Source organism: Chiloscyllium plagiosum, chromosome 43 (genome assembly GCF_004010195.1).
Source record: "Chiloscyllium plagiosum isolate BGI_BamShark_2017 chromosome 43, ASM401019v2, whole genome shotgun sequence".
NCBI classification, from domain to species: domain Eukaryota; kingdom Metazoa; phylum Chordata; class Chondrichthyes; order Orectolobiformes; family Hemiscylliidae; genus Chiloscyllium; species Chiloscyllium plagiosum.
This window is the reverse complement of record NC_057752.1, coordinates 2,974,009-2,987,545: the sequence shown is the minus strand read 5'-3', so window position 1 is coordinate 2,987,545 and position 13,537 is coordinate 2,974,009. Positions and strand designations below refer to the sequence as shown.

General features: G+C 45.6%; 1 protein-coding gene across 2 annotated transcripts in view; it reads left to right on the top strand.

Annotated features, from left to right (window-relative positions):
* The window catches only part of asic1b (acid-sensing (proton-gated) ion channel 1b), a 715,429-nt gene that overhangs the window by 679,319 nt on the left and 22,573 nt on the right, over positions 1-13,537 (top strand). For both annotated transcript variants that reach the window (XM_043681801.1, XM_043681800.1), the window contains exon 7: positions 10,654-10,745. In XM_043681801.1, coding sequence (XP_043537736.1) covers positions 10,654-10,745 — 92 coding nt within the window. The remainder of the gene's footprint in view (positions 1-10,653; positions 10,746-13,537) is intronic.

Below are 13,537 nucleotides of genomic sequence, written 5' to 3'. Positions count from 1 at the left end.
AAAAAACTCCACAACAGAGGGGAGGTTGGGGGAGAGCATTGAAAAGATTCTCCTTTAACTGGACTGCAGTCGACACCCATTTACTCCGACAACATCAACCTATTCATACAGTATCCTTGACCACAATAAACCATCCCGAGGTGCTTCACTGAACCACGTAAGGAGATATTAGATCAGGTGACCAAACGCTTGGTCAAAGATGTAGATTTTAAGGAGCTTCTTAAAGGGGTGCAGCATCTGAAAGGAGGGAAGGCGAGGTGGAGAGCTTTAAGGAGGGAATTTTCTTGGGGACAAGTCAGTGCAGGTACAGCCTAATCAAGGGATCAGCATTAGCGGAGTGCTGCAACCTGGGAGGCCATTGAGCGATTTGAAAAGGAGGATGAAAATTTAAACAATGTAGATTAACGAGCACAAGGGAGAAGGGGGAATGAAACTTGCAGTGAGTTAAGACACAGGCAGCAGAGTTTGAGGTAACCTCCAGTTTGGAGAGGCCAGCTAGAAGTGTGTAGGAATAGTCGAGTCTGAAGGTAATGAAATCAGAGGTGAGGAATTCGTATAAACTCAGACGGGGGGGTGAAGCCAGGGGATACGACAGACCACCCTTTTGAGTAGGGACACTTGCAAGCAGGGTTAAGTACTCAGGAGCTCTGATGAATGAAAGCTAAGTCATGCTTTCGCTCACATGGATGGAAGCGGAGGCCATCTCTCGGTCTAACTGTGCCAGTGCAGCGGGATGGCACACAGGCTGATTGCGCTGCTCTGAATAGCTGCACAGAATGGCTGGCAATCACCTCTTGCTGCCAATGCTTTACCAGTTGCGGCTGCTGATTGCGTCCTGGAGAGGGCAGGGCATGGCTATGCATGTTCTTGGCACCGCCTGGCATGGCACTCATTTGTTCTCTTTGTTTGTCTGCAGGAGAGGAACACCCAAAGTAGGAGGGCTTGGTAGGAGGGCTTCCCTTTGGTAGAGGAGCTGGTGGGATTTGGGGGTGAGGTGGGGCAACATGACCATGGTTGTGTGGAGGGTAAGCTAGCTCCCTCCCACAAAGCCAGTGCGGATGGCTCTTGTCTGCTGTTCTCAGACATGCCAACAGAGCGGCACATTGTTCAGTTAAGGATAGCCAGCAGCTAACTCTTTCCCTGGCGTTCACACCAGCATGGAGACCTTCCCCTGTGTGGGTGCACACTCTCAGGCTCAGAGTCACAGTTTGGTGAGCACCTCACTGTGACCAGTCCACAGCCAGTGGAGGTCCTGACACTCTTAAGGACTGCAGGCGACCACCTGTCTGCTCAGTCTCTATACGTCTGTTGGAGTTGCAGGCAATAGGACGTCAGGCAGTGATGCCGGAAGCCACTGCAGTGAAAGGTGGGGGCCATCTGTCCTGTTCCTGTCACCCATTGCAGCTCTGGGCTATTGGTTATGTCGGTAGAATATGCAGCAGCTGCCTTTGTGACCCAGGTCCACTCAGTAGTTACTGAGACGCACTCTGACTGATGCACCAAAGCTGTAGCGATGCACAGCAAGAGGGCAGCAAGGCACATTAGCTGTCAGGTAGGTGCCCCCAAGGAGTCAGGGAGGTGCCAGTGACCACCCACAAGAGAGGAGGGACGCCAAGCATGCAGCCTGGGGTGAGGAGGAGCGGGCTCAGACTAAGGAGAGAGTTGAGGGAGGCTCTCCACAGGCTAGGGTCTGCTGTGTCCCATAATGGTCAGCGAGCCTATTCCCTCCCAGCTGGATTTGTCGGGGCTGAGCTGAGACATGGGGGTAGGCAATGCAAAGTAAAAGAAGTTTGGAGTGCTTGTGGGTGGCACATGAGGGGGCCTTGATCAATCTGTCATTTCTGCTCCTGTAAGTACATGTGTCACTTGCAGACAGTCTGAGTAAGTGATCACCAAGGTAGAATCGAGATGTGCAGGACCTCATTCTCTGATTGAGAGTCTCCCACCCATAAGGAGGTAGAGGCACAGTAATAGTCTGCTCAACTAATGCGAAGTGATATTTATGGAAGAGAAAGATCCAGGGAGATAGAGATAGTAAGGGAACAAGGCGATGAAGTGAGAGGATGAGCCATGATTTTGGAGAATAGTGGAGCATGCTCAGGGGGGGTCTATTCTTGCTCCTATGGGCTTGCGGCAGCCGAGACTTAGAATCTAATCATGCTTCACCCCTCAGTCCCAGTGCTGTGTGGGTACTGCTCTGCGCAAATGGCGCAAAGGCTATGTCTTTCTCTACGGATTGAGGGCATAGGGGATGCATGAGCAGCAGAGCTAAAGTCAAACAGGATGCTTTATTTCAGGCTTCAAAGACAAAATGTAAGTGGGAAACAAAACACACAATGGTGTCTGTCCCAAATAGAAAACAGCAGCCTCCCAGTAGTTATTCAAAATGGACCACTGTAAGACACAAGTGTTGCTTGCTTGCTTGGCCCGGAAATTGTTTGCTTTTAGACTGTTGCGGGTCTGTCTGTCTCATTTCGCAATTCCTCTGGCTTCTTCATGCCCATACACAACATCATGAACTCCTGTCTCCAACGCCAGTGTCTATTTTCTTTCTTGGGGGGGCGGAGGGGGGGCGATATGCCAGTCCTCCATCTCTTCCTCTGTGAAGACATTGCCCCCTCCAGTGAGGCCGTGGAGAATGCAACTTAAGATTCGACCCAATGGATCCGAAAGAATTAGGATGATCTTCTCTTCATTTGGGCGAGGAACCATATTCTGCACATTGAGTAGTCGATTCATTGTCAGGATAGCAGTTGCTAGCTGAAGCCAGCTGCATTGCATTGTGCTATGGTTGTTCCCAGTGCATACTTCCACGTCGCAGAATAGCATCAACTGTGGGTGGCAGCTGCAGCAGCGCTATCAGTGGCAATCACAGGAGCAGCGTCCTGTCCACCTTCCTGGCACCCAGCAGAGATTGGGAGCTTCCTGCTGAGAATTTCTACTTTTGCATTCCGTGTGGACCATTAATAAAGACATTAAGCCTCGCAGCTCATTCCACTTGACTCTTTCCTTTTGTGGCAGTTTGATGTAATACCCAAAGGAAAGGTTGGTTCCGTGGAACACAGAGATATATAACAGCTGTTGCCACTTAGTTGAAGTTCCTGTCCAACCACAGCCATGGACGAGGCTTCTTAATGATCAGGAGTGTTCCGGTAATGCTTCACATTGAGACCCTCCCCCCTGTGAAAGCTGCCTTTTCCTGTCCCTGTGTTCCATAAGTTGCACCATGTTACCAACAGAGATCATGGAGGAACCCGAGGGAGGCAGCAGGAAGGGAGGAGTTATTGGAAAGAAGGCAATGACATCGAAGAGGACGTGGCATGTTGGCAGGAGGATGGGAGAGGGCATCCCACGCATGCGCTTTTCTGGCTGACCTCTTGCTGTTGAAGACCCTTTTCTCATTGGCAATGGACTGACTACATGGTTTTCCTATTTCTTCAGACTGCACTTGTCACTCTTTTTAAATTTCCTTCATAATAAAAACACAGTTTGCAGCGTTTAACAAATGGATGTGCTTTGAATGATCTGTTGCTAGTACCCACATATGTGTTTCTCTGAGGCATGCACGTGACCTTCTCTCCTCCTCATAGATACTGCAGCACCCGAGAGTCATTCATTTCCACACAGCAAATGCTGATGCTCGTTCTCATCTCCACCAGCTCGTAGTTAAAGGACAGGAAACGGTGGAATCCTGTTTTCTTGTGATGCTGAACACCCTCTCACTGAACTGCCTCTCGCCAATCCTAGGCCGTTCTTGCCCTTGGGTTTCGGAAGAACCCCTGGAAAGCTGCACTCTACACTGTCCACTGTGTTTGGTCAGTACACTGGCTGGATCTGAACAGCCCACAACTGTCACTCCAACCTCCATACTATAAAGATCTGTTTCCTGCCGCCCCATCCTGAAATGCTGCTCTCGACGCCAGTGCTTGGTACAAATCGGATATTGGCTCCCTAGCTTTGTACTCCAGAGTTGAATTTAAACTTCACCAGTTACCAGGGTGGGATCTGAACCCAAGTCCTCAGGGCATTAGCTTCTCATGTTGGCTGGTCCTGCAACTCCAACGGATGCTTGCCTTCCTCCCACCTTGACCCCCTGTGGCAGGGGGTTCACAGACATTCTCCACTCGGACCCCGTTTCAAGAGAAAATGATCACAATGCCTCATGTAAGAGCAAAGTGAGGCAGGCGGATCTTTAAGAGTGGGACGAGGGCCTGTGAGAGGAGGGGATGTGGAACAGAGAGACTTTATGAAGAGATTTCATTTGTGTTTTTTTTATTTTAAAAAATTGCATAAAGCCTGTCATTTATGCTGCTGCAAGGTGCCAAGCCTGGAGGGTCTGTCGTTTAGGTAACATTCACAGTTTTAGAAAGAAAATGCAAGGCTTTAAATCTGTCTCGCAGTTGTTCATTACTGCCTCAGAGCTCGCAATCCCAAACTGTCTGCTGAGAGGCAGGGCCCCCATTTTAGGGAACTCTGTAAATGAAGACACTTAGCTCAAAGGGGCTTGTTCAGGGGCTTCACTCTGCTGTTCTCCCACCCAGTTCCGTTGCCAGCTTTTTTTCCTGTCAGGAAACAAACATTATTAATGGGGTCTGGCCACTGTGTCTTAATTCGGTCTTATGTAATGCTGAATCGTTTTTGGCATATTTCACAATATGCACAGTACAAGATGACCTTTAAAAGAAAATGCATTTTTTGCAAAATCTTCAAGCAAATATATGGCTGTCAGTCCAGGGTTAAGTGGCATTAATGGCCCTGATATTGCCAGCACTTTACGCTATCAACTCATGGATTGTGAGTCGGCATTCACAATTCCATTTCTTCACTGTCCTCAAGTCTTTCCCATTTTGTTTGGGCTTCTGAGCCAGCACTGTTATGTTGAGCAACCAGTGTCCAGGCAGACTGATCCTGAACTTTTGACCTCTGCGCAAAAGATTCATCGCCTATCATTGTGAAGGATAGTGAGACCTTGTTGTGGTGAGTTCTGAGTTCCTCACTGCATAGCTGCGCTTTCAGTTTAAAAGAAATGGTGATTAGATAATTCATGACTGCTTGCAAGATGCAAAAATGGGTAGCAATATTCTCTCCTTAGCCAACCTTTGATGGTTACCATGGTTCAGTAGTAAGACATTGGTTAGGCCTTCACTAAAGAGCTCAGTTATGGTCACTGTACTTTAGAAAGGATGTCAAGGTCTTGGACAAATGCAGAAGAGAAACTGGGATTGTTCTCCTTTGAGCAGAGAAGGCTCAGAGAGCATTCAATAGATGCAGTCAAAATCAGGAATTTCATCGAGTTAATATGGAGAAACTGCACTGGCAGAAAAGTAGACAACCAGGGGACACATTGCTGAAAGTACCAGAGGTGGACATGAGGGGGAAAAATAATATACAGATTCACTTGTTGTGAAAGGGCAGTGGAAGAGGATTCTATTGTGTGCTCACAAGAGAATTGGATTGCAATTGGATTACAAGGACAACTTTGGGAAAGAGAAGATAGTTAATTGGACAGTCCTCCATTGGTACAATGGGCAGAATGGATATCTTTCATTCTGTGATTCTATTCTCATGTGCTGGTTAGACAAATTCTACCCACATAAAAGTTCATTTGTTTCTAATGTTTATTTCAACGGGACAAAAATACATTGGCTAAATCTCTAGCAGGACTTCTGTTACACCAGTCTTCCTCGCTTTAATCTTGGCTTGTCTCATCTCCGGAATTAGGAGGCTATGGATTCAAGGTCCACTCAAGGGTTAGAGTACAAAATCTCAGCTGGCACTTCAGGGAGAAGTATCAGTGATGCCATCTTCTGGACATGATGTTAACCTGAGACCCTGTCTGCCTCTTCCAGTGAATGTTCAAGACCGTTCAGTCATTCAAAGAAAATCAGGGTCTACTTCCAATGTTCTGTCCCAAATCCAATCACCACCCAACCTCACCAAAAAAAGAGATTGCTATTAATTTCTTAAAAGCTGTGTTCCTTCCATTACAGCATAGACAAACTCCCTGCACTTCACTGACTCCAAACCACTTTGGTGGGGCCTGACTTTGTGAGAAGCAATGGATAAATGCAATTTATGCCTCTGCCAGTGCAATTTGTGGGTGAGATTCCCTCCTGATCCTAAAGTTTTGATTCCCTTCCATGTTCTTTCCCTTTTCCCAGCAACGTGTTGACTTGCTGAAGTACAGGTGCCACTGGCTCATTTTGGATTCTTTCTTGTTGGTGTCTGTGATCCAGCTGCACACAAAATGGCCGCCAGGATTGGCAACGAAGCAAAGTCGCTGCACTTCAAGACATTGGATCACACAGGCAACATTACTGTGGCATCTGATCAGCCACTTTGGGTCAACTTCAGGGAGATTTTAGCTGTCTCATTGCAGCTAACATAATGGCACTGTGATATTCCACTTAGGATGAGGTGCAAATTACAAAACCTCGTCTTGCAAAACTGTACTGCAGACCTGTGCAGTTGTAGAGGCAAGTGTTGCTTCAGCCTGTGGGCTAAATTTGATAGTTGCTGTGGGTTTTATGTGCAGTAAAAGCAGATCTGCACCTCACCATGGGATAGGTCTGTCTTTAAATGCAGAGATCCACATGATCCGGTGGTCTTGCCTGGTAGAGGAAATTCACTTCGTGGTCTAACTAAAGGAGGCTCCTCTACTGAACAAAAAGTTTATTGGATGTTTGCAATTACCGTAGTTACATGTTACGTTGACATGGCAGGCATTGTAATGAAGACTTTGAGGAAGGCCAGACCTTAACCCTCTCTCTTTCAAGATCCAAAGCTGTTCTGCTAAAGTCCATCAGACATTATCTTCGTAGTTGGTGCTTAAGGCACTCTTTGGTATTAACACTTTCAGACCCTTCCACAACACTGGGTCACCACATACACTCGTTTTCTTTTCATTCATTCATGGGACGAGGGCATCACTGGGTATTTTGTGCCTACCCCTAATTGCCCAGAGGTCAGGTAAGAGTCATCAATTTTGCTGTGGCTCTTGGAGTCACATGTAGGTCAGACCTGGGAAAGATGTCAGATTCCCTTCTCTGAAGGGCTTTAATGACCCAGATGGGTTTTTACAACGATCACCATGAGGCCAGATTCTTTCCATTTCAGAATTTTATTGCCTTTAAATTTCACTCAATTGGTGGGATTATAGCATTAGCGCAGGGCTGTGGATTATTAATCCAGTGACATTACCACTACACACCACCTCCCCAAGGTAGACCGAAGGGAGTTATTGTCTAACCTCTATAAAATGTAGAAGGGGCGATTATCCAATTTTGCACTCCTGGTCAAGGAGTCTTATCCACTAGGAGAACTTGCCAGCAATTTAGGTTCCCCTCATATCAGTAGCACTTCATGAAAATCCAGACAGAGATCAAATTCCTGGCACCTCGAAATAGTTAAGAAAAGAGTTTTTTGAAGTTGTATCAATCAAAATTAAATTTGAGGACATTGAAGTATTTGTCAGGTATTGACTCTCTCACTTTCAAGTCTCCCATCATCGCACCTTCTTCCCAACAACCCACACTTGATCCTTTTCCTTTCAAACTGTTGCCCCATTGGCAGCCTCTCTCAGCTCAGTCACCTGTCAAATTTGTGCCCATCTTTCTCATAAGTCCATTCTTAAACCTCTCCACTTCCTTCGCAGCCACACTGGAACAGTCCGTCTCAAATTCACAAAAGGTATCCTATGTGGCTGCAATAAGTAAACCTGCTCTTCTTTTTCGGCAAGTCTTTAACAATTCTGAGCACACCATTCTCCTCTCGTGTCTTCTCTCCATGTCCAGTTGAGTAAGACTGCTCTCAAATGGTTTCACTCTTCAGTAATCACCACCGAGTCACCTGCAATGGTTTCTCTTCCTGCTCCCACTTCTTATATACATGCTGCCTCTCTGCAACATTATTTGAAGGCAAGTTCCAAACAAACACTTCTCTCAACCCTTCCACTGGTTCTAAAGTTGCAAGATTTCTCGCCCAACAGTCCTGGATGAACCAACATTTCTTCAAATTAATATTTGGAAATATTGCAGTCAGTGCTTTGGGTTTCAACCACAAACCCCCATTCCCTAGCTTCTCTTCTCTGGCCACTCTGAGGCCGGACCAATCGGTAATATCTGCGTCCAATTTGATCAGAAGCTGCCCCTTGTGACCTCCTTGCCCTCACCTGGTTCTGCTGCTGTCTCAATTCTTTTCTACTGCTGTGAAACCTTCATCCGTGCTTTTCTTATCACTGGACCTGACTATTCCAGGGTTCCCTTGGCTTATCTCTAAGTGTCTGTGCTTCTTGCACATGGTGGCTCAGTGGTTAGCACTGCTACCTCAGAGCCCTAGGGACCCAGGTTCGATTCCAGCCTCAGGCAACTGTCTGTGTGGAGTTTGTACATTCTCCCTGTGTCTGTGTGGGTTTCCTCCCACAGTCTGAAGATGTGCAGGTTAGGTGAATTAGCTGTGCTAAATTGTCCATAGCGTTCAGGGATGTGTAGTTTAGGTGCATTAGTCAGGGGTAAATATAGGGGAATGTGTCTTGGTGGGTTATTCTTTGCAGGGTCAGTGTGGACTTGGGCCAAAGAACCTGTTTCCATACTGTAGGGATTCTGTAGCAATTCTTACTGAACATCCTAACATCTGCTGCCCTTATTCTAATGTGCACCAAGTCTATGCCCACGCTGACTATGCTAGCTCCCAGTCCAGTAGTGCCTCTGTTCTGAAATGCTCATTCTTACGTTAAAATCCTTTCAAGATCTCAGCTCTCCCTATCTCTGTAACCTCCTCCATCCCCACAACTTTCCGAGACTATGTCTCTCAGCTTCCCATTACGTTCATCAGTGGCTTTGGTTAATATCCGACTTTGCTGACAATGCTAAGGTGACATTTAGTGAGGTGCTAAATTGTTGGAAAGGGACATGGTTGACAGTGAGTGAATGAAACTGTGGAGTTCAGTGTGGGCAAGTATGACACCGCTCTCTTTAGACCTTAGCAGCATAGATTAGAAGTGCATAGTGAAATACTCAAAACTATGGAGGAACAGAAGGAGATTTAGTGGTGCAGTGTATGACAAGCTAGAGGACAGATGCAGGAATAATTAAAAAGCCTAATGGAATCTTGGCCTCTAAATCAAGAGTGCTGGAGTGTGGAATGCTTCGGTAGCACCAAGCCTCAGATCCCATGTAGAGCACTGTGTTTAGTTCTGCCCTCACACCTCACAAAGAATATATTGGCCTCGGAGAGGGCACAGCCCAGATTCATCAGAATAATACCTGAGGTTAAACAATTAGATTATGTAGACAGGATGCAAAGGCTAGGCTGAGAATCCCACAATTGTTTGGGGAATATAAAAGAACAATCTCGTCAAGATGATCGAAGGAGTCTGTATAAGACTGAGAGAAGCAAATTCCTCTGGTGGAAGAGTTCACTACAGGGTGTAAGGGGTTGGGGTTAACCTTAACTTCAGAACGAGACAGTTCAGGGGCTATATCAGGAATCACTTCTTCACATCAAGGGCAATGGAAATCCAGAGTTGGCTGTTGAGGCCTGAGTTCAATTGGAAATGTCAAAACTCAGATTGAAGAATGTTTTTTTCACTAAGTGATTTGCAGGATGTAAAGCCAAGACAGGTAAAGTGGAAATCAGTCATGATCTAACTAAATGGAGGAACAAGCTTAATAGCCTCTTCCTGTGCCTTTGTTCCAATGAGATAGATGGAATAGATATGATAATACAGATAGATGCTGCATTGGAAATGTCACAGATGTATTGTGATCATGGGGACAATGGAAAGAGTAAAGGAACCCAGGTCCAAGTTGAACCAAGCATAGTGACTCAGTGGTTGGCACTGCTGCCTCACAGCACCAGGGACCCAGGTTTGATTTCACCCTCGGGCAACTGTCTGTGTGGGGTTTGCACAATCTCCCCGTGTCTGCGGGGGTTTCCTCCCACAATCCGAAGATGGCAGGTTAGGTGGATTGGCCATGTTAAAGTGCCCATAGTGTTCAGGGATATGCAGGCTACCCGTAGGAAATGCAGAGTTACAGCGATAGGGTAGGAGTGTGGGTCTGGGTGGAATTCTCTTCGGAGGGTTGGTATGGGCTTGATGGGTGGAATGGGCCTGCTTTCACCCTGTGGGGATTCTGTCGTGTTTCTTTCATAGAATCTGAGTCTATTACAATAAAACTAAAATCTACAAATATTATCAGCACAACTGTGGCTTTTGTGAAAGAAAGAATAGACTGCAGTCGAAATGATACTTGGGATTATAATTGCTTTTTCTTAAAATTGCCAACCAAGAGTAATGTTGTTTTCCCTAATGTGTGCCTTGATTTTATTTGAAATATATATAATTGTTTGCACAATCTTTGACCTGTGGTATAAGACTAATGTAACATCATCTCTGAGTCCACACCTGGCAGAATCATTAACAGTTGTGTAAGAACACTTATTTCAGAAGTACACACGACCTTGCTGAACTGCTCTTGGTCTAACAAGGTGAAACTATCCTCGTCAACAATTGCTGTTTAATATTCCATTTTAGCTGTAGGAGGCGATGAAATGGCTGGGCAAAGATTAATTCCTTTTGTTTTGTGAACAGCAATAATTTTCTTCTCAGGTGCATACAAAAGTGATGTGATGCAATTTTTCTTCTTTTCCAAGGGAGAATATTCTTGTGCTGGACATATTTTTTGAGGCCCTAAACTACGAGACAATTGAGCAGAAGAAAGCTTACGAGGTGGCTGGCTTGCTGGGTGAGTTTTGCCACAGAAAACAGTGGACATCTTTTCCGCCTGTCTGACTGAAGGAGGAGAGTGTAGCTTTCGCTGCTACAGCCTGGCGGGTTTGGTCAGAGGTTGTCTGATTGCGGGGGGGGGAATCAGTTCCCGCTGTTTGCTCCCACTGTTCTGTTTTAAATGTGGCGAGTGGAGAGTCAGAGTCGACAAGTGTGGCGCTGGGAAAGCACAGCAAGTCAGGCAGCATCCGAGGAGCAGAAAAATCTCCTGTTCCTCGGATGCCGGCTGAGCTGCTGTGCTTTTCCAACGCCACACTTGTCGACTCTGACTCTCCAGCATCTGCAGTCCTGACTCTCTCCGAGTGGTGAGAAGGGTCTTACGAAGTTGTCTCTCATTCCACGGCTCTACATGGGGGTCTCTATGGTGGGCCAGTGGGTTGCTTTCTATTGATTAAAAGCAGCAAGTTAACTGGGGAACTGTATGATGGACTTTAATTTCCCAGTTGGGTGTCCCTGTGGGAAGTGGTGACTTAATGGTCAATGGTAGAGTGAAGTGAAAAGGGGTGATGTACTAAAGGCCAGAGTCCAGTGAATGGAAAGTTCTGAGGAGTGCAGATTTGTGGAGTGGGAAGGAGGTAACACGGGGAAGGATGGTTGAGGCTATGGAGGGATCTGAGCACTCAGGGTGAGAATTTGAAGTTGGAAGTGTTTCTGGGCAAGAATGGTCAGTGAGGACTGATGTGATGAGTCAACAGGACTATTTTCTGAGTTTGGTTTCAAACAGCAGACGATAGGGTGAAATCCACCCAACCTGTTCGATATTTTGCAACAGGAGCACAGAGTGACTGCTGTCACATTCAACAGCCAGTCCTTCGCCTTACATTATGGTATTCTCACTACATAACAAAGATATTGTGCAACATGACAGTTCTATCGAAGTAATTACAAGCTGACACAGAAATCACTTGAGCTCTGATATTTTGCTTGCGGCCTTGTCTGCAACCCATCATTTATACAAGTGCAGCTTTGATCCACAGTCACAATTTTGGGCTGAGCTTTTTTTTTTCATTTCTATTTGTGTAAAAGGATTATTTCATTAGAGTATGACTGGAACCCCCATCCCTAACAGCACTGTGGGTGTATCAACATCAAATGCACTGCAGCAGATCAAGAAGGCAGCTCAACCCCACCTTCTCAAGGGCATTGAGGATGAGCAATAATTGTTTAAGCCCAGCTTGTGGCACCCACGTCCCCTGCATAAGTAATAAAAAAGTTCACAAGAGCTGTTTTTGCCTTCCAGAATGGGATATTGAGAGTGCACAACAATGACACTGGATAGAGCTCAAACCATTAGTCCAGTAGATTGTCTCTGTTTTATGATGCTAGATAATGGTAATACTGGACAAAGTCAGATCCCAGAGTGAATCTTGGCTTGATAAAGTTTTATATTTGTGATTGCTTCCCCTGGTGGTCAGGCATTGAACACAATCACAAGAGACTGGCCATGTGCCTTTAACTAAAGAACATAAAAGACCAGTTCTATCTTGGTGTGGCATGGTGGCTCAGTGGTTAGTACTACTGTCTCACAGCACTAGGGTCCCACGTTCAATCCCAGCTTTGGGTGACTGTCTGTGTGGAGTTTGCACATTCTCCCTGTGTCTGTGTGGGTTTCCTCCCAAAGTTGTGCAGGTTAGGTGAATTGGCCATGCTAAATTGCCTGTAGTGTTAGGTATATTAGCCAGGGGTAAAATGGAGGGGAATGGGTCTGGGTGGATTGTTCTTCAGAGGGTCGGTGTGGACTTGTTGGGCCAAAGGGCCTGTTTCCATAGTGTAGGTAATCTAATTGTGAAAGGCCTATTTGAAATGGTCTTATTACTAATATTTGAAAAATAACACCTCAACAACATCCCTACAGATACTCAAACCTCAGAAATGTCACCAATCTCTACTTTAAAGCCCCTTGTTAAGTTGTCATGTCTGTAATTAATTACTCGATCTTTCTTCTGACTGACTTTGAAACACTTTCAGAGCAACCACATGGATTTTCCATGCCCTCAGCTTCCAGCAATTTCCTACTTCCGGAGCTTTCTTTTGAACCACTCAGGACTAGTTCCTCAGCCCTGACTTTTTTTGAAGACTGCTAAACTAGCAGTGTCTTATCACAGTGGCAAAAATGACACACATTGCCTGACCTTCCAGATGCTTTTGTGTTTCTCTAATAGCTGACTCTTACCACAGCAACAGCAGCTTTCTTTTCTCTTCTATTGTTGTTTTTAACACACTGAACTATTCACGTCCACAGTTTTCAAGACCTCATTTAGATGGATGTCAACAAAACTTGAGATAACCCATCAGTACATCCTTCCCTTGTGAACTCTCTCAATATAGAAGTACAAATCATCCCTCCACTTTCAAACCCAAGTTCCGAAATAATAATAGATATTTTTTAATTAACCTGGCACACCTAAGGGAGACAGTTGGATTTGAGCCCCAGGTCCTCTAGCCCAGAGGTGGGAACACTACCACCACACCACACGAGCCCTAGTCCAAATGGTGCTCATACATTACAAGCCTTAATCACAACATTTTGTGTTGTAATTATAGAGTTTGAGAAGAGATAATGTAAATAATTCAAACACTCCCATTTCTAAGAACGTGGTTCGAATTCTGTTGAGACTGATAACAGTCTTCTATAATAACAAATAGTGCCAGAAGTAAAATAAGGTTATATAGTCTCAACTTAGATTCTGATGAGCATAATTCAACTGTACAAAGCTATTCATTAACACCTCAAGAGTTATAAAACATCCC